General features: G+C 40.0%; 1 protein-coding gene across 1 annotated transcript; it reads left to right on the forward strand.

Moving 5' to 3' along the window:
- Nucleotides 1–1,767: 1,767 nt before the first annotated feature.
- On the forward strand, nt 1,768–8,724 carry LOC123410837 (O-methyltransferase ZRP4-like). Its single transcript, XM_045103776.1, has 2 exons — nt 1,768–2,572; nt 8,033–8,724. The coding sequence occupies exons 1-2, from the start codon at nt 1,796–1,798 to the stop codon at nt 8,327–8,329; spliced, it is 1,074 nt and encodes a 357-aa protein (XP_044959711.1). The 5' UTR covers nt 1,768–1,795; the 3' UTR covers nt 8,330–8,724.
- Nucleotides 8,725–21,294: the final 12,570 nt, after the last annotated feature.

Here is a 21,294-nt window from a genome sequence, read left to right on the forward strand (position 1 = left end):
GTCCTCTTGTGAAACCTTTGTTCCTTGGATAAAGCAATGGCACGAGTGTTGTCACACAACAGATTCATTGGATCGAGTGCACTCGGCACAACTCCAAGATCTATCATGAACTGCTTCATCCACGCACCTTCATTAGCCGCCTCCGAGGCAGCTATATACTCCGCTTCGCATGTATAATCAGCTATCATGTTTTGCTTGGAACTGCACCAACTTATCGCACCCCCTTTGAGAATAAAATTTATCCGGTTTGTGACTTAGAGTCATCTGGATCAGTGTCAAAGATTGCATCCACATAACCCTTTATGACGAGCTCTTTGTAACCTCCATAAACGAGACACATTTTATTAGTCCTTTTCAGATACTTCAGAATATTCTTGACCGTTGTCCAGTGCTCTATCCCTAGATTACTTTGAAACTCCCCGCCATACTTATGACAAGGTTGACATCAGATCTTGTGCACAACATTACATACATGATAGAGTCTATGGCCTACATAAACTATCACGGGTGCAGTACGTAGCTATCAAAGCTGCAGTACGTAGTTATCAAGATTTCCTCTAATCTGAGAGAGAAATCGGTCTGCTGAAAGAGAAACATGAGAGCTTGAGAGAGAGACGTGAGGGAAAGATACTACGATTGCTTCAGGTGGCTGGTTTTTTAATCTTTCAGAGACTTACAGGGAGAAACAGGAGCGATTAAGAGGGACGTGAGAGAGGTTTTGTGGGACAAGTGAGATTACTTTTTTTGAGATAACAACTAAGATTACTTTAGGTGGGAAAACCTATTTAGCGCCACAGGCGTTGGTTAAAGGCAAAATTTGCTAACCGGCGCGTGTAGCGCTCCGTAATGGGCCGGCTCATGTAGAGATTCTTCATGAACTTTTTTTTAGCCCGTGAACTATCTTAGCCCATGAACATTTTTACAAATCGGTGAACTTTTTTGAAAACTGATATTATTTTTGGAAATTCGTGAACATTTCTGAAAATCGATGAACATAATTTAAAATTCATGAACTTTGTTCAAAATTAGTGAACTGTCTTTAATAATTGATGAACTTTTGTCAAAATCAGTGAACTGTTTTTCATAAAATAATGAACTATTTTCAAAATCAATGATTTTTTTTTTGAATTCAGTGAACTTTTTGAAAATCCGTGAACATATTTTTCAAAAGTAGGTGAATTGTTTTCATAATAATAGAACTTTTTTTTGCAAATCTGAACTTTTTAAAATTCTGTGAACTTTTATCAAAATTTTAATGAGCAATGTTATTTTTACATTGGCTGGCCCATAAGGAGGACCGCTGCAAGCGCCGTTCTCCCTAACCGGTGTTGAAGGCGCCGAATAGGAGGTCCCACTTTAGGTCGCTGGTTCGTTTACATTCGTGAGAGCCCTATGGGCCACTATTTTGGGTTCAAGATGTTGGGCTTTCAACTCATATATAGGTCCGAACTGAACAGAACTAAAGGTTTTAATCTATACCGTAATAAGTCAGTCCCACAATAGATGTACGGCTGGTAATTTTAATTAACGTGAGATTTTCTGGGGAGTGTCTAATTAGTATAAGTTTAGAAGTATATATTTCAAACACAAATATGTCTTGATATATTCGTATCTAGACAAATTTAAAAAATGTAATTGGGAGGTATCTAGACAAATCTAAGAAATGTAATTGGGAGGGAGTACTTACCAGCTTACCCTGCGCAGCGCAAAGAAATATTTCCAGTCCTGACTCCTGCATATATAGACACGGTGGGTACAGATCCACCCAGAAACACGGAAGTAGAAGTGCATTTTCATGGCGCTCAACGTCCAGAAGAGCTCCTCCGCCTTGGCTGACGCCGAGCTTGAGCTCTGGACCAACACCTTCTCTTACATAAAGTCCATGGCGCTTAAGTCTGCCCTGGACCTCCGCCTCGCTGACGCCATCAACCACCATGGCGGTGTCGCCACGCTCTCCCAGATAGTCACCAGGGTCACCCTTCACCACTCCAAGATCCCCTGCCTGCGCCGCGTCATGCGCGTTCTCACTCTCACGGGCGTGTTCAGCGTCCAGCAGGACCAGGTTTTGTCGACGGATGACGAACCCACCTATGCCCTCACGCCTGCCTCCCGTCTCCTCGTCGGCTCGCACAACCTGGCTTCGATGATGGCCATGCTGCTCAATCCCATCATGCTCACCCCGTTCCTCGGGATCGGCGACTGGTTCAAGTACGGGCAGCCAGACCCGAGCCTCTTCGAGCAGACGCACGGCGAGGGCCTGTGGAAGATGGCCCACCGCGACGCCACCTTCGACGCGCTGATCAATGACGGGATGGTCTCGGACAGCCGCTTCATCATGGACATCGCCGTCAAGGAGTGCGGCGAGGTCTTCCAGGGGATAACCTCGTTGGTAGACGTCGGCGGTGGCCTCGGCGCGGCATCTCAGGCAATCTCCAAGGCGTTCCCGCATCTCGAGTGCACCGTCATGGATCTCGGTCACGTCATCGCCAATGCTCCAACTGGTACTGACGTGAAGTTCGTCGCCGGCGACATGTTCGAGAGCGTTCCAGCGGCAAATGCTGTGTTCCTAAAGGTACGTACGTCCTCATGGATCTCGGTCGTTTTCGTTGCTAGTGAGTTTGACCTAGATCGGTATTCACAAAGTGATGGCATTATTAGCATACACGGACGAGATACTCCTGCTAAGGGCTGTACCATTACTATTTTTTGACGGACACAGCATCCTGCCAGGACTGTCGGCTGCTGCGGACTGTATGTTTAATCACAAGAAAAGAATAAAATATTACTTCCTCCCTTCCTAAATATACGTCTTTTCAGAGATTTTATTAGAAAACATCATACAGAGCAAAATAAATGAATCTATATTCTGAAGAATGTCTATATATCCGTACGTAGTCTTCTAGTAAAATCTCTAAAATGATTTTATATTTAATAACGGAGAGAGTATCTTAATAAAACCTTCAGTAAACTCAAGAATGTCCTTATGTCCAGCATGTGAGCGGGACACCCAGTGAGCCTCCGGTAACTTCCTAGCACGTGGAGGAGAGAACTGTGCAAACCGTTAGAGATAATTCTAGCATGTGTATGGGGATTAAGTCTCACTGAACTTATTAGGAGATATAGGTTGTAGGTCTGGGTTAGGTGCATAGTCGAGACATGAGTTGTGATGTGTGTGACTGTGTGTCCCGAACAGATGCTACAGAAGAAAGCTTGTATTCTCAGTTCAGGCTCAGAAAAAAAGCATGTGTATGGTGATTAATCTTGCACCCTATATGTTCTACAGACCGTTTAATCCAAATTCTTATACTTATTATTAATCAACAAAGCTAACTTTCAGTCGGCAGGAATCCTGTAATAGATCCGCACTGTTCGTATGACATACGTTTCGAAATCAACGGCATGCTAATGTCCTAACTAATTACTCATTTAATTCTTCTTTTCTACCCACTAATATGCAGCATGCGTTGATCACAATTCAATGCGTGCATGCAAACTAAGAGACAAAAAGAATGACATAAGCAAAATATCTTGGATTCTGATAACGCCCACACGTGTGGGCGTTAAGGGGTGTTGCACACACGTCCCGTGTGGTGTGTAAGAGAAACAGCAAAACAGATAACGCTCACATTGCATGTATGCATGTGGATATCTTTTTGAATTTTCAATTTTTAAAATGTTTTATCTTGTAAATGAAAATTCCGATTGAAGATCCGTTTTCACCATTAAATCCATCGCGACGAAATCTTCGAAACTAAATCTCATATCAGTATGTTTCGATGAATTTTTTCGGGCAACAGTTGCCATGATGTTACACTGTAGTTGTCATGATGTTTACAGTGAAGTTGCCATGATATGTTTCAGCTATTTTTTTCTACATTTAAAACTAAATTTTGACATCCTATAGAACAGGGAATTAAGAAACTAGACTTGTCATGAACGATAATCTAAAATTGCCATGGTCAATTTATAAAAATTGCCGTAAAAAGTAGTTAAAAATAAAGCGGTAGCTTTAAATATAGAAGAAAAAATAGGTAGAACATGTCATGACAACTTTAGTGTAAACACTATAGCAACTATAGTGTAAATATCATGGCAACTTTTGGCAAAAAATATTTCATCGATCTTCTCAAAATTATAAACTTGTCATGATCTATAAACTAAATTTGTTGTGATGGATTACTTAAAACTGCCATGATCCATGCATTAAATTTGCCATGGTTAATTACTAAAAATTACCATGGTCAATTAATAAAAATTCCCGTAAAAAAAGTTAGAAATATAACGATAGCTTCAAACCTAAAAAAAAAATAGATAGAATATGTCATGACAACTGTAGTATAAACACTATGACAACTACAGAGTAACATCATGACAACTGTTGTCCGAAAAAAAAATTATCGAAACATATCAACATGGCATCTAGTTCTGGAGATCTCGTTGATACGGATTTAATTGTGAAAACGAATTTTTGATTGGATTTTTTAATTAGGAGATAAAACATTTTGAAGCCGAAAACCAAAAAAGATTTCTGGTGACAAAGAAATGAGCGTGTGCGCGAAGTGGTTAAATGCCCACACACCAGCTCAGTCCTATGTGGCACAAAAAAACAGCTAAAAAATACCAAAATTAGTGCAAAGCATAAACTGACGCAGATCCATATTGCAAAGCTTTAAAACGTTTGGGCGCTATCTTTTCCTAAGATTTTCCCTATTTCAAAGGTTTAAAACGGTTTGTAGCTTAAACCATGGCTTCGATTTAAAATCCATTTTCACATAAAAAAATTGCCTCGACGAGATCTTCGAAACTAGGTCCCATGTTGGTATCTTTTGAAGACTTGTTTTTTCTGATCAAAAGTTACCACATCTAGACTACACAAACTATCACGGATGCAGTACGTAACTTATCAAGGTGTTTACACTGAAGTTACTGAGGGATGTTTCAATGACTTTTTTTTACCGGTTCAAAATTTACAATGCTATTTGTAAGTAAATTATCAGGTCTGGAATACCGTCGTCTACCATTGGTGTCGTGTCTCGGCCGCGAGGTGAGGTCTACATACAAAAACAGCATGGCCCGTTCGCAAAACCTAACTTTGGGGGTCATGTTGGGTCGTCCAGTGCCAAAGATAACCCGTTGACCACCTATGATCAAGTCTATTGTGAATAAAGTACCATTACCAAAGTTATGTTTGTTAACCTCTTTTGCCCATATCAAAGTTACCGAAGTGTTGGTACGTATGTTATCAGATATGCGGCCTAATATTACCATGTTTTTACACAAAAAAATATTGTGGTTATGCTTTTCTAAACCTAGTCAAAAAATTACCGCGGTGTTTGTACGTGAGCTATTAGCTCTGATGTGCATATATTAACATGCCTTTTACACAAAAGTTACCGAGGTATGTTTTGTACATGAGTTACAAACTTTTTATGTATATATTAACATGTTATTTACACCGAAGTTACTAGAGTTGTTGGGGGTGACGAGGGGTGATGAAATATACCACGTGTAAATCTTATGTGAATAGAACCTCAACTCACACATCACAAACCTGATAACTAATTAATGTACCCCCATCTTGGTAAATTTGGCGACCGGATGGGGTTGGCTTTATGTGAATAGCATGTTAACTCACACATCACAGACCTGATAACTTATGTATCACACTCCTGGTCACTTTGTCGACTCTAGCGAGGAGTGGGGGTGTTGGTGAAAAATACCCGGGTAACTATTTGTGTGAATAGCATAATAACTCATACATCGCATACCTGATAACTTATGTACCCTAGTCTTGGTAACTTTGGCTACAGTGATGATGGGTGGGGGAGAGCTGTTAGTGAGATATAACACCCCCCAGTCCCACCGGTAACTTTTGTGTGGAAAGCGCGGTAACTCACAAATCGCAGACCTGATAACTTAGGTATAAACACCGTGGTAAATTTAAACCCGTATAAAAAATTGCTGAAACAAACCCTGATTTCTTCAATGCAAATAGCACGATAATATATACATCATGGGCCATCAATTCCCCCCCCCCCCCATCTAGTGCATGTGCATGGGAAAAACAATGTTGGAGGAATCATTGTTATGCTCCAACATGATAACTTATCTTAACTCGCATGACAACTTGCGTAGCACACACGTGGTAACTTTTTCCCAAAAATAGTCGTAGAAACATACCAACATGGGTTCTATCTTTAAAGGTCTCGTTGCGATGAATCTTTTATGTGAAAATAATTTTTTAATCGGCACGATGGTTTAAGCTGTAAAGTATTTTGAAGTTTTAAAATAAAGAGAATCTTTTGCTGACATCATCCTATTTTTTTATCAGTTTAAAGCATGTATCAACCACGATGTTGCATGCATTTTTCATTAGTGGGATGCTTAACTAGGTTACGATTGTTCAGATTTATTATTTAAAGTCCTACTAGTCGGTAGTTAGTCCAATCCATTATTGATATAAAAACATGCTATCAGCCTTAAAAAATCCAATAAAATAACACCATTTTATGTCTATATAAGACTTTAATTCAGTGATCTCACCGATATATAGGGATTGACTATTCGTCACCCTGGGTGAGGAATAGTTATTCTTCACCCCCTCTATTTTCATACCGATGCACGATAATTTTACATTCCACAATTTTTTTCTTATTTTATAAATAATAAGAGGTCGTAAGAAAATATGTTGTCACCATAAAAAGTATTTATGTGATGTAAAATTACAAAACAAAAGCATAGTGTAAATTATTCATAAAATGCACCTTTTCTGGTCTTATAATCTATATTTTTGTTTTCTTATGTCAAACTTTACGTAGTGAATAATTATAAATTTAACTATTTGCATTTCAAATGTAATTTATATATGAAATGATTGTAAGATTACCTCGGCTGAACAATAACTTATTCTGCACCCTCGGATTATATATATATATAGAAAGTCTATTCATCACCGAGGGTGCAGATTAGTTATTCTTCACCTGAGTAATCTTACAATAATTTCATAAATAAATTACATTTTAAATACAACTACTTACATTTGTATTGGTTCACTACATAAAATTTGACATAGAAGCGAAAAATATAGGCCATACGACCAGAAAAATTACCTTTTATGTTTATTTTATACTATGTTTTCGTGTTTGTAATTTTACGTGACATAAAATATTTTTAACGATGATTATATACTTTTTTAGTTATTCCTCACTCGAGGTAATTTTACAACCATTTCATAAATAAATATAATTTGAAATGCAAATAGATACATTTATATTGATTAACTACGAAAAAATTGACATAAGAAAACAAAAATATAGATCATAAGACCAGAAAAATCGCATTTTATGTATAATTTACACTATGTTTTTATGTTTGTAATTTTACGTGACATCAAATATTTTTTACGGTGACTATGTATTTTTGTACGGTCTCTTTTTACGTATGAGATAAGATTAAAATTTTAGAAACGTAAAATTATGGTGTATTAATGTGAAAATAAAGGGGGGGGTGAAGAATAACTATTCCCCACCCAGGTTGACGAATAGTGCGACCCTGGTTGAAATTATGTTTGTAATTTTACGTGACATCAAATATATATATCCGAGGTAATCTTACGATCAATTTATAAGTAAATTACATTTGAAATACAGATTGTTACATTTATATTGAATCAGTATGTCAAATTTGACTAAAAAACAAAAATATAGGTCACAAAAGCAGAAAAAACTGAATTTATTCAATATTTTACACTATTTTTGTATGTTCGTTACTTTACGTGGCATAAAATATTTTTACGTTGATTATATATTGTTTACGGTCTCCTTTTACCTTTGAAATAAGACAAAATTTACATAACGTAAAATTACGGTGCATTGACGTTAAAATATAGGGGGGACGAAGAATAACTATTCCTCATCCAGGATGACGAATAGCGCGAACATACATATATATATAAATAATTTACTGAAGAACAAAGTTTTTTGTTCAGTATTGACATAAGATGCATATTTTTTCTTCTTCTTGGCATGCTTAGTGGGTTCTTCATGACTGGAGTGATGATGAGTGTGTTAGGATACTAAAGAACTGTAAGGAAGCTATTTTAGCGAAGGAAGGAGGAAAGGTGATCATCATGGACATGGTGATTGGAGCAGGACCGTCAGATGTAAAGCACAGAGAAATGCAGGCCATGTTTGACCTATATATGATCATTATCAATGGCATTGAGCGAGATGAGAAACAGTGGAAGCAAATCTTCATGGAAGCTGGATTTAGCCGACACAAAGTCATGCCGGTTCAAGGGTTTAGATCAATCATCGAGGTCTACCCATAACTATTTATTCAAAAAGGTAATTTTATTTATTATGTGGGCTTGTATAAACTAATAAGGATTCTGTCATGTTGTATGATCGTCGAAATTTGGGTATGGAGAGATTTTGCCAACTTTCCCTCTGTTTTGCCATTAATATTTTTTTCTTGTTGGAGGCAATTAATAATTCTGTTTCGAAAAGTTACATTAGTAATAAAAGATGTATCATTCAATTATGTATCCGTGTTCAATGCAAATTTCTGCGTTCTACACGAACAATCATCTTAATAGCATTTAGTTTGTATCTGCCCACGAGTTTTGCCAATATTTCTAGTCATTAGTTGGGAGTGTATCACTTATTATGGACGCTTTGTCTATGCAGAAATGATTTGTTTTTTGAGAGAAATAATTCCTCACCTTTAAAGGGTATTTCCATTGTACGCACTCACTTCATACGTAGTCTACCCTTCCCCAACATGGTGACACTAAGTGCGAAGGGTATGCCTTTTTTAGCAACACCATGTCGAAGTGAACTGTGCCCTCCACATCGATTCACAGATTGGCCACATGCATGAACTCAGTCCTTCCCCAACATGGGATACACTGTGCATAATAAAAAGAAAACCTAAATTAGACAAATGTGGGCGCAACTTGATATACGTTACAAAACGACAAGTCATAACACTAATTGAATGAAAACATATCACGCACATCATAAAGTGCTCATGAAGATCTACACAAATTTCATTGCAAGTGAGGTGAAACTTGTGGTATGCACCTAGCATCATGTCGCCATACCAAAGGCATGCTTGGTTCGTTGCGTATGTTCCTGATATGAAATAGATTAATAAATTAAAGTATAAAATAATAAGTAAAACTTTTGGATGGACGAAAACATTGGGCATGACATGTTCCAAAAAATGTAAACATTGAGTGTTAATTTTTTTACCAAACGAAAAAAATTCAAAGTTTCACCATAATTTTGACATTCCATTGATGTTGCTGATATTTTGAGCACTTGAAATAAATACCCATGTGAGACTCCATATAGATAAGAGATGACTAAAATACAAGGCTACAATATATTTACACATATGAAACATCAACTAGTACTAAAGAGCATGGATGAAAAAAAATTGGGGATGACGTCACTAGTAGGGACGGGGCCTTTAGTCCCGGCCCGTAAGGGGCTTTAGTCCCGGTTCACCAACCAGGACTAAAGGGGCGGGACTAAAGGCCTAAACTCTCGTCCCGGCCCTCTTACAAGCCGGGACTAAAGGTGCTCCACGTGGGCGCCTCGTAGCGCCCCAGGGGCAGGACCTTTAGTCCCGGTTCGTTACACGGGCCGGGACTAAAGATTTTCATATTTTGCTGGGTTTTGGGTTTTTTTTTTGAATGAAATTATTTTGGGGTTTTAGGGTTTAGGTGTTCGGGAGATTAACGTGATGCCTCGTTTGGTGTTCGGGAATTAGTTTTCATATAATTTAAATAGAAATAATTATGCATATATATATATATATATATATATATATATATATATATATATATATATAAGGTTAACTTATCTTACAAGCGAGCATATATATACAATTATATGCAGATCTTAATTATCGGGACTAGAGCCCGTTTATTCGATTACATGGACGAACATCAGTAATGGCCCCTAGTTACACTAAATCGTCCTTTGTCATCTATAGCTTCCGTCCTCAGAAATCCTGCAAGCTCCTCTGCAACAGCAATCGCGCGTTGCTCTGGTAGGACCTTCGTCCTCATGGCCGTGTGCTATATAAGAAGAGGAGATGAATATGAATATCAATCATGATAACAAAGAATGACGGGTAAAAATAGAGGTGTGAATGTTCATTGCTTACGTCGAATCTGTGATCCTTGAGCTCAGAGGTAAACGTGTGAATGGTCTCGCAAACATAGAATCCGCATAGATGCGTTCCCCGTGGCAGCTGGTCGCACTTTACGAGAATAGAATATATATAATCAAAATAATAATCTAGCATCATACATGTATTGAAAATTAATAGAAGTATATCATACTACTACTTACCTGAGCCGCTCTAAAGGTCAGCTTCTCATGCTCGATACCGGGAGTCACGCACTTGAATCGCTTCCAAACCCTGCCCGACAAGGATAATGATTTGCTAAGTTTTTCATTAATTGATATATCAGAAAATCATCGAAAGAGACCGATAGAGCGCAAGAATGATTGAAATTACCCTTGGAGCATGTCCTGCAGGCTTTGGAACTGTTCCAAGGGTCTCAATAATGGGTCGAAGGCATCAACTCTTCCCTTATCAATTTGAATGTCCAACAGAATCCAATGGAAGCTACACATGTGTATATATATATATATATATATATGTTAGTAACTTATCAATTACACTTATAAGTGAATGGACACAACAGAGTAAAGACCCTGACCTGAAGTTGTATGGAAACAGTATGTGGTCACAGAAATTTTGATCTGTTAGAAACCTTAGAAGGTTTTCCTCCGTCTCCTTGGGTTTATCAGTTAGCGTCGCTATATGTATTTTATCTGGGTCAATAAACCCAATATTTAGGATGCTCTTACTTTTACAATCCAGAATCTTCATTCTGCATAATAGAGTACAAGTTATATATAGACAATGAATTGAAATAACTAAACAAGTTATATGTAGACAACGAATTGAAAAACTTACAGACAATAGCAACTCATAAGTGATTTGTCGAGGGCGTCGCCATTGTACATCTGGAAGAGTTCATCAAAGTCGATATGGATTTCTTTGGAGCGGCCGTAGTACTCCCGTGGGACACTCAGCACGATCATCGTTCTCCCATTCTTTGATTCACTTAAGTAACATTTATGCAAGTAACACATATTTGTTGGGAGATCATCTTTGCTGACCAAAGGCTCACCCATGACAAACTGTGGCTTAGGGGCTACCACAGCCTTGGGTATCCTATCGTCTTGGGAAACCAGCAAATCTTCAACCGAGATACCACATTCAGCCGCCAACTCCTTTGCTCTTTCAAAAGCTTGCCCCTGCACCGGAGGGGGAACATTCTCGGTTAACACCTTGAGGGGTGGGATCGACTGTTTGGCCTGTTGTCCAAGCTGAGGAACGTCTGATTTTTTCTTGCTTGTAGTTGAACTTGATTTGCTCCCACTTGCACTTGCACGTGAGCTGCTCGTTTTCACTTCCTTCTGCAATGTGCGTGTATAGTCATCAGGCTTATAGTGTAAGTCATACTGTGATGGAAGGGTTATGAAGTCTTTTGCCCATGTTATTTGCTTCTCGGTGAATTCCGGGCGGGGCTCGGGTTCCTTCTTTTTCATCTGCGCATCATGTTGTTCCTTTGCTATCCTGGTGTTTTCCTCGGGGGTACGATCATAAGGTCTGATAGGAAGATTAGCATGAGGTACCTTTGGGAGGGGCGACATTTTGCGCTTTGGGGAGCTCCGTCGCTTAGAAATCATCGACGAAGCGTTCTTGCTGGCACGCTTCCGCTTAGTATCATGTGCGGGCGGCGGCGGAGACGGACGACCCAAGTCCGGCGGCGGTGATCGAGATGGACTCGTGTTGTGCTGGCCGACGTCATGTGGAGGGCTTGGAGGTAATGTAGGTGTAGGTGACCTGCGACGACTCGGAGGCGGTGTTGTCCTTGGGGCCGAGCCTGGAAGCTTGATGTAGTTCTTGTCCCATAGGATGACTCCACCCAGTACTTCTCCGAGTGTCCTCTCATCTTCGGGTCCAGCTATGTCGAGCTCCATATCATTAAACCCCGTCATGATTTCATCCACCCCGACTTTAGCAAAGCCAACTGGAATCTCACGGCCATGCCTGCGTGCATCAGGGCCAGAAGGTAAAGCTTGTCCGACGGCCACCTTCATGGATATGTTCTTGAATTTCTGATGGAGTTCACATGATGTTGACTCCTTGATTCCATCCACGGGGTAGCCGGGACCGCCCTCTATCATTCTTCGTTCATCGTCAGGCGGGGCCTCAGATTCAGCCACGCTGCTTTTCCACTTAGATGGGGCGCCGGTAATATCAAGTGCATGATCTTCCTGGCGCGGTACTCCTTTAACTCATCAATCTGCTTCTGTTGCTCGTTAATCCTGGCAAGCAACTGGTTGAACTTGTCATTCTCCTCATCATGCTGCCGCTTCTTTGCTCTCTCTCGGCTTCTATAAGTGTCTTGGTCTCTGGCAAACCCAAGCCACCACGGGTAAGAAGGACCGAAGCCTCGCGTTCGTCCTCCATGTTCGTCATTGCCGAGGACCAGTGTGAGCAAATCTCTATCTCTATCTGCAGTGAACTTTCTTGTTCCCTCCTTAATTTCTTTCACTATCCTTTTCCAATTCTCCCTGGGTATCCTAAGATCGCCATTGCAGATGAGGTCCCCTGTTGTTTCGTCGTACGACCCACCATGCGCAAGGAACCAATTTCTTGCTCTCAATTCCCACTCATCACGGAGTGGTTCAGGTACGATGCCTTTATGTATCAGATCTTGCTCTTTCTTATCCCACTTTGGGATGGCAGCCTCATAGCCCCCTGGCCCCAGCTTGTGGTGATATTTCTTCTTGTCGGCATTTATCTTGTTCTTTTCTGATAATGCATGGGCATCTTCTGACTCCTTGTACTCTTGAAATGCCTTCTAGTGATTCGCCTGCTTGGCTAGATACCCCTCGAATACTAGCACTTTCTTTGTCTTCAGATAGTTTTTTCATAGCTTCTTCTTCCAGCTACTGAACAGTTCGGCCATCTTCTTCAGAGTCCACTGCTTGACTTTGGCCCTCAGTTTGTCTGCGGCGTCTTCATTCTCACATTCTGGCAGGTTGAAATGTGACATGAGATCATTCCAAAGATTATCTTTGTACCTTTCGGCGACATAGTCACTATCGGCTGCCCCTTTGCGCTAGTTCCACTCCCGAACGCTGATCGGGACGTGATCCCTAACGAGAACTCCGCATTGCTTCTCGAATGTGTCAGCAGCATTCTTAGGAAGCTTGGGTTCGCCCGTAGGAAATATCACCTCAAATGTGTAATGCGTCTGTGCATCCAACTTTCTAGTCGGGCCTCGTTTCGTAGTTTTGCTTGATGTGGAGGCCTAAGAGGGAGAAACATTCGTCAAATGAATGTATATGTATACAATATAGAGCTATCTCCAATATTTTTCACATATTACAAGTGATTGGCGAACTTCATATGTATACCTCGCCGGACTTCTCCTCTTCACCGGCTTCTCCATCAGTGGAGCTATCACCTTCTCCGTCATTGAACCTATCTCCTGCCCCATCGGCTTCATCTTCGTGTCGCTCGACCTCCATTCCAACGTCCTGGTTTAGATATGATGACGGAGATTCAGCTGGTTCAACGTCGGGGCCGTCTTTGATTATATCTTCGAGAAGTTCTTCCTCTTCGAGGTTCCTGATATGTGGATCCATAGTTCTGCAAAAAATGGATTCTCTTAACCTTTGTACCAAAAAAGAATTATTCCATCAGGAACTCCGTTCCAAAACAACTTAAGTCCCGGGTCGTGGCTCCACCCGGGACTCCTAGATTTCTGCATAGTATTCAAAGTAGGAGTACTTTTCCAATTTGAGCATTCAATAAGCAAGACCAAATCGTAAAATAAAGTAGTATTCAAATTAGCATGCATTCAATTATAAGCTAATACATCATCACTTTTGTCCGTACATCGTCGAATATTATAACTAATACTCCTCGGATACTATCATACATATAGCATCACTGATACATCTAGAACCGTAGCGCCCGACGGGTATCGGCGCGGGCGGTGGACACCCAAAGAGAAGGAACCATCACAGGATCATAGCTCCAGTGAGATCCCCGAAGAACCTGCCAGGTATGCTCGAACCTGCCCTCCAACGCAACCATGTATCGACGGACGTGCTCATCCTCCTCGCTGACACGGTGACGTACCACCTCCGCGGTGTCCGGAAGCCTCGGCACCCTCACTGGCCCACGCGACCGCCACCAAACAAGGATCGGGTCAACGACGGGCTGGCTCCTTACCAACCTACGCCCCCCGGAAGGTAGCACCTCCCAATACCAGCCGGGCGGAGCCCAATCCCGGACACGGCCCCTCTGATCAAGCAGGTGTCCTCCGCCGAGTCGACGACGAGGATGCGGGATAGGCATCGTAAAATAAACTAAAAAAATAAACTAGTTCTATTAATTTTCTTGCTAAAAATAAACTATTAACACTTAAGCATATACAATAGCAAAATTAAACTATTAACACTTAAGCATATACAATAGCAAAATTAAGCAATAATCTAAGAAACACTATTAACACTTAAGCATATACACTATACAATAGCAAAATTAAATGACAAAAAAAAATATTTCGTCTTCTTGTAACCCTAAACTAATTTTTCCTCTTCTTCTATTTCTCCTCTTCTTCTACTTCTTCTTCTACTTCCACTTCTCCTCTTCTTGTAGTACTTCTTCTCTTCTCTTCTTCTACTTCTCCTCTCCTCCTCTTCTAATTTTTTCTCTTCTTCTACTTCTCCTCTTCTTCTATTTTTCCTCTTCTTCTCCTCTCCTCCTCTTCTTATTCTCCTTTTTCTTCTTTTCTTCTCCTCCTCTTCTTATTTTCATTTTTCCTAATCTTATTTTCTTATTTTTGTTCATATTTCTTCTTGTTGTAACCCTAACCTAATTCTAAATATTACTAACCCTAATAATCTAGCACAAACCTAATAACAATAGGAATTAAATGACAAAAAAATCTTTTTCTTTTTCTTCTTTTCTTCTCCTTTTTCTTCTTTTCTTCTCCTTTTTCTTCCTTTCTTCTCCTTTTTCTTCTTCTCTTCTCCTTTTTCTTCTTTTCTTCTACTGGCCGGAGTGTTGGGGAGGAGGGGGCGGGGGGCTTACCGGCCGGAGGTGTCGACGGCGCGCGGCGAGGAGGACGACGGCGACGGCGACGGCGAGAAAGACGGCAGGCGGCGGCGAGCAGGACGTCGGGCAGCCTGACGGCGTCGTCGAGTTCGTCGCTATGCCGCGCCGGGCAGGAGAATGAGAGGAAGAAGAAGAGAAATGGACGATTTGGGTTGGAATTTTTCGAAGTCCCGCTTATATAGGTGGATCTTTAGTCCCGGTGCGTGGCTCCAACCGGGACTAAAGGGGGTCTTTAGTCCCGGTGCGTGGCTCCAACCGGGACTAAAGGGGGTCTTTAGTCCCGGTGCGTGGCTCCAACCGGGACTAAAGGGGGTCTTTAGTCCCGGGTGGAGCCACGGCCCGGGACTAAAGCCCCTCGTTTCCCGCCTCCTCGCCTGCTGAAAAGGGGTCTTTAGTCCCGGGGCGTGCCTCCAACCGGGACTAAAGGGGGTCTTTAGTCCCAGGGCGTGGCTCCACCCGGGACTAAAGCCCCTCCTCGGCTGCACGATAAGTTTAGTCCCACCTCGCCCAGCGAGGGGGACTAACACTTGTTTATAAGCCCGTCGCAGCTTCTCCATCGAGCTCCTCTCTAAAGCAGGCTTACGGGCCTAAACTCACTGAAAATTGTAACTATATTAGAAATTATAGGGAAAATTCAATCTAAATTCAAATGAGAATTTAGATTGAATTTTCTCTATGATTTCGAATATAGTTTCAATTTTTTTCTATTTTCATAATTAATAATTTTGACTATCCAAACTATTATCTATTTTGTTATTTTCAATTAAAAACTATGTTTATTAAAAATTCTTTTTGCATATTTGAGAATTTGACAAAACTATGATAATGAAAAGTGTTTAAAATTGAATAAATAATGCAAAACTATCTTTTATTTTCATAATTAATAATTTTGACTATCCAAACTATTATCTATTTTGTTATTTTGAATTAAAAACTATGCTTATTAAAAATTCTTTTTGCATATTTGAGAATTTGAAAAAACTATGATAATGAAAAGTGTTTCAAATTGAATAAATAATGCAAAAATATTTTTTATTTTCATAATTAATAATTTTGACTATCCAAACTATTATCTATTTTGTTATTTTCAATTAAAAACTATGCTTATTTAAAATTCTTTTTGCATATTTGAGAATTTGACAAAACTATGATAATGAAAAGTGTTTCAAATTGAATAAATAATGCAAAAGTATTTTTTATTTTCATAATTAATAATTTTGACTATCCAAACTATTATCTATTTTGTTATTTTCAATTAAAAACTATGTTTATTAAAAATTCTTACAAAGGGATTCCATTTTTTTTGAACTTATTTGAACTCCATACTTTTTGTGTGTTCAAAATGCACCATTTAAAGGCACATCACAAAATTTCAACAATTTCCGACTTCATTTGGTATATTTCGTGCATTTACTAATTTTTTTTGAGCTAGTTGACCCTGAAATTGAAAAGCACTACAAATGAACTCTGAAAATGTTGAAAGTTGGCATGCTATCATCATTTCACCCACATAGCATGTGTTAAAAAGTTGAGAGGGCTACGACAAAAACTGGATGCAGTTCGTGTACAAAACGGACAATCTCTCTCAAAGTAGCAGCGTTTCGAACGAGAACTCATCTCTTACGAAGGGATTTCATTTTTTGAACTTATTTGAACTCCATACTTGTTGTTTGTTCAAAATGCACCATTCAAAGGCACATCACAAAATTTCAACAATTTCTGACTTCATTTGGTATTCTTCGTGCATTTACTTATTTTTTTTGAGCTAGTTGACCCTGAAATTGAAAAGCACTACAAATGAACTCTGAAAATGTTGAAAGTTTGCATGCTATCATCATTTCACACACATAGCATGTGTTAAAAAGTTGAGAGGGCTAGGACAAAAACTGGATGCACTTCGTGTACAAAACGGACAATCTCTCTCGAAGTAGCATCGTTTCGAACGAGAACTCATCTCTTACAAAGGGATTTTATTTTTTTGAACTTATTTGAACTCCATACTTTTTGTGTGTTCAAAATGCACCATTCAAAGGCACATCACAAAATTTCAAAAATTTCTGACTTCATTTGGTATTCTTCGTGCATTTACTTATTTTTTTTGAGCTAGTTGACCCTGAAATTGAAAAGCACTACAAATGAACTCTGAAAATTTTGAAAGTTGGCATGCTATCATCATGTCACCCACATAGCATGTGTTAAAAAGTTGAGAGGGCTACGACAAAAACTGGATGCACTTCGTGTACAAAACGGACAATCTCTCTCGAAGTAGCAACGTTTCGAACGACAACTCATCTCTTACAAAGGGATTTCATTTTTTTGAACTTATTTGAACTCCATAATTTTTGTGTGTTCAAAATGCACCATTCAAAGGCACATCACAAAATGGACAATCTCTCTCGAAGTAGAAGCGACCCCCACAATAAGAGACAACATTCTTCTTCTCTCATATATGGTGGACACTAGCTCACCTGATTTTTCAACCGTCGATGATGGTCGCTACTCCTACTTCCCCTAGTGCATAACCAATATCTAGCACAAGGAGAAGAAGGAGAAGCGACCCCCACAACAAAAGTGGTTCCGCGGCACGCCACGTGGTTCCACTGCACGCCACGTGGGACTAATGGTCTTTCATTTTTAAATGACTGTTTTAATCAAAAACAGATCTGTTACAAAAGGGATTTCATTTTTTGAACTTATTTGAACTGAAGACTTTTTGTATATATATGTGGTCGAAATGCATGATACCATGAAGTTAGAAAGGGCTAAACCATTCAAAAGTAGCAAATGAAGTTAGAAAGGGCTAAACCATTCAAATTTGGAAACTATAATGGCACAAACAGAAACTAGACATATATAAATTGGTCCAAGAAGTACATGATACTAGTCCAAAGAGTACATAATAATAGCTACCATAGATATATATACAAGTGTTCGACGTTCAGAACACTACTCGTCTTAATCGTCTGAATCAGAATGTCCACCTTCCTCGAGGTGACGCTGGCCATAGTGGACGACTCGAATCTTGCGGTACAACTCGAATGAAATGTATGCATCTTTTGCTGCATACTCAATGTTGATATCATCAAGTGGGCCCTTCTCCCAAAGTTTGTGCTGAGACTTTGGGAAACGGGTCTTCATATCAGCGTATGAATCGTCGATCAAGGCAACTGCCATATGAGTCATCGAAGTCCTGTCATGTCGAAGCCTGAATATCGTTTGGAGATCAACGAGGCAACCAGCTGGTATCTCAATACCGAAGCTGTGCCTCATCTTCAGCTTGTCGTTCCTTATGTCAACGCTAGCAAAAGAGATGCCGCTACGAAGGAAGTCCATGAGTTCTGGACAATGCTTCTCACTCCTGCAACAGAAACAAATTAAAATGGAACAAATGTTACATACTGCTGCAATAAGGAAACATGTTTCACTACAACTAAAGAGAAAATTATCTTTAGGATTCAAATAGAACATATGCAATGGAACCTAGAGAGATCACTATAGCTATCCAATGGAACCTAGAGAGATCACTAGCTATATGCAATTTTCATGACTATGGCATATCATATTGCTATCCAATGGAACCTAGAGAGATCACTAGCTATATTCAATTTTCATAACCTTGGATCAAAGAACACCGCATAAAATTGTATCACTACAACTATGATTTCAATGGAACATATTGAACCAATCAGATTTTTCAGATTGTGGAACACTATTCCAATCAGATTGTGTTCCCTTCAACTAATCAAAATTGTTTAACTACAACTATTTGAAGCGAACCAACTATGATTCCAATGGAACATATTAAACACTAGTTGATTCTAATACGATTTTTCAGATTATGGAACACTATTCCAATCAGATTGTGTTCCCCTTCAACTAATCAAAATTGTTTCACTACAACTATTTGAAGGGAACCAACTATGATTCCAATGGAACATATTAAACACTAGTTGATTCTAATACGATTTTACAGATTATGGAACACTATTCCAATTAGATTGTGTTCCCCTTCAACTAATCAAAATTGTTTCACTACAACTATTTGAAGGGAACAAACTATGATTGAAACAAATAAACTTATTACAATGTCATTACCTTGGATCAAAGAAAGCCCCAAAACTTACCTCGCCCATTGGAAGATCAAGACATGGCGTGCAAAGCATAGTTGGATGACCGCAACACCGCGTTGATCGACCGTGTACTCCAGATCAAGCCCCAAGGACTTCTCATGATCCACTGCGTTGACAAACCATTTTTCCTTCAACTATTGAAGAAAAAACGGCACCTCGCTGCTCAGGTTCGTGTACACGACATCGAGCATGGTCGTGCCATGTGCGAGCACCTTATGAAAGCTAGTTGGCATGGTGGAAGAAGAAAAGGGAAGAAGAGAGGAGAAGAACAGAGAGGGAGAGCGAGAGAGAAGAAGAAACAGAGAAATGGCGACTGTGCTTCGATTCGTGCTTTTCATCGCCCGAAACAACGCGGGATGCAAACCGTTTGGGTCTTTAGTCCCGGGTTGAGCCACCAACCGGGACTAAAGGTGTATACCAACGGTCGCCACCACTACGGCAGGACACGTGTTAGTCCTTTAGTCCCGGGTTGAGCCACCAACCGGGACTAAAGGGGGATACGAATGGTTGCCACCACCACTGCCCGCCGCGTAGCCCTTTAGGCCCGGTTTGGGACACGAACCGGGACTAAAGGCTCCTTACGGGCCGGAACTAAAGCCTCGAGAGAGGCATTGAGAATTGGGGCGACGTGGCCGGGCCTTTAGTCCCGGCCCAGAGGCAGGCCGGGACTAAATGGTCCCGGCCAAAGGCCCGTTTTCCACTAGTGCGTGCTAAATAGTTAAAACATTGAGTATGACAAATTTCACATAACGGAATTTAATTTCTCCATCATTTTAATACTCTTTTGAATCCTTGAATAGTTCGAGCACTTGATATAAGTATGCACGTTAGAATCCATATAGATAAGAGTCGACTTGAATAAAAGGCTACAATATATTTATATATATGAAACAACAACAAATTAGATTCGACGAATAGAACAAAAGTTTAGAAATTAACAATAATCATTGTGTAGAAAGGGTCCTTTCTCACTTCTCTCAGTCTTTTTGCTTGCCTTTTTAACATAATTGTCTCTTTGCTTGCCTAGCTAGTCCCAAGTCATGATATTTTTGTTATAAAGCTGTTTTTCGTAGTCCACAATAATTTAATTAAATAATTAGAGATAAACATTGGGGGTCTTGTGTAGCTACCACCATGGCCAGCAAATTATTTTTGATCTATAAATATCTACAATCTACAAACATGTGAATCAAATATAAAGTTCATCAATATCTAGAATTTATAAACATGCAAAAAAAATCTAACATTAATCTATAATCTTAACATATGTGAATGGAACACTCATCTTCAATCTACAAAACTGTGAATCTAAGCATATGTGAATCAAATATATCATTTTCTACAATCTAGAATCCACAAATGACAATCTATATATAGTTAGTAACATGAACAGTGCTTGGCGCGAGGAGGAGGAGGGATCGATAGTGGCCTCCCTGGAGAAGGAGTTGGGTTGCGGCGGTGGTGTGAGCCCCTATCGTTGGTGGAGGAGTCCATGACGGAGGAGGAGGGGTCCAAATGTTGAAGGGGGACATGTTGTAGGAGGGCCTCGGCCTGAGGTGGCCCGTGGCAGAGAAGGAACCTAGCGGAGAAGGGGTCGCGGTGGCGGTGGCGACCACGACATAGGAGGACGACAACGACACTGAGAGGATGGGCGGCTAGGGCGGTCGCGAGTAGTGGGGGAGTTGTGATTTTAAGGAACTAGAGCAACAGCGGGCATAACAAGACGCCCACCACTCCTATGTCCTTATACTGAATGTGCTCATATACGCCATTTACTATTTGCTTTTAAATCATTTGAACTTGAGTTTTTCCAAGAGTACTACACACTATTGGAAGCCTCATACTGACATTTCTTCGTGGTAAACAATTGACACCATTACGACAAAACTTGATGCATCTCGTGTACAAACATGACAGTCTCCGCCCAATTATAATA

The sequence above is a fragment of the Hordeum vulgare genome, chromosome 7H (genome assembly GCF_904849725.1).
Source record: "Hordeum vulgare subsp. vulgare chromosome 7H, MorexV3_pseudomolecules_assembly, whole genome shotgun sequence".
Lineage (NCBI taxonomy): Eukaryota > Viridiplantae > Streptophyta > Magnoliopsida > Poales > Poaceae > Hordeum > Hordeum vulgare.

Coding starts and splice junctions, on each gene's coding strand:
- LOC123410837 (XM_045103776.1), top strand. CDS start 1,796: ATGGCGCTCAACGTCCAGAAGAGCTCCTCCGCCTTGGCTGACGCCGAG. Junction 2,573..8,032: donor CAAATGCTGTGTTCCTAAAG/GTACGTACGTCC, acceptor TGGCATGCTTAG/TGGGTTCTTCATGACTGGAG.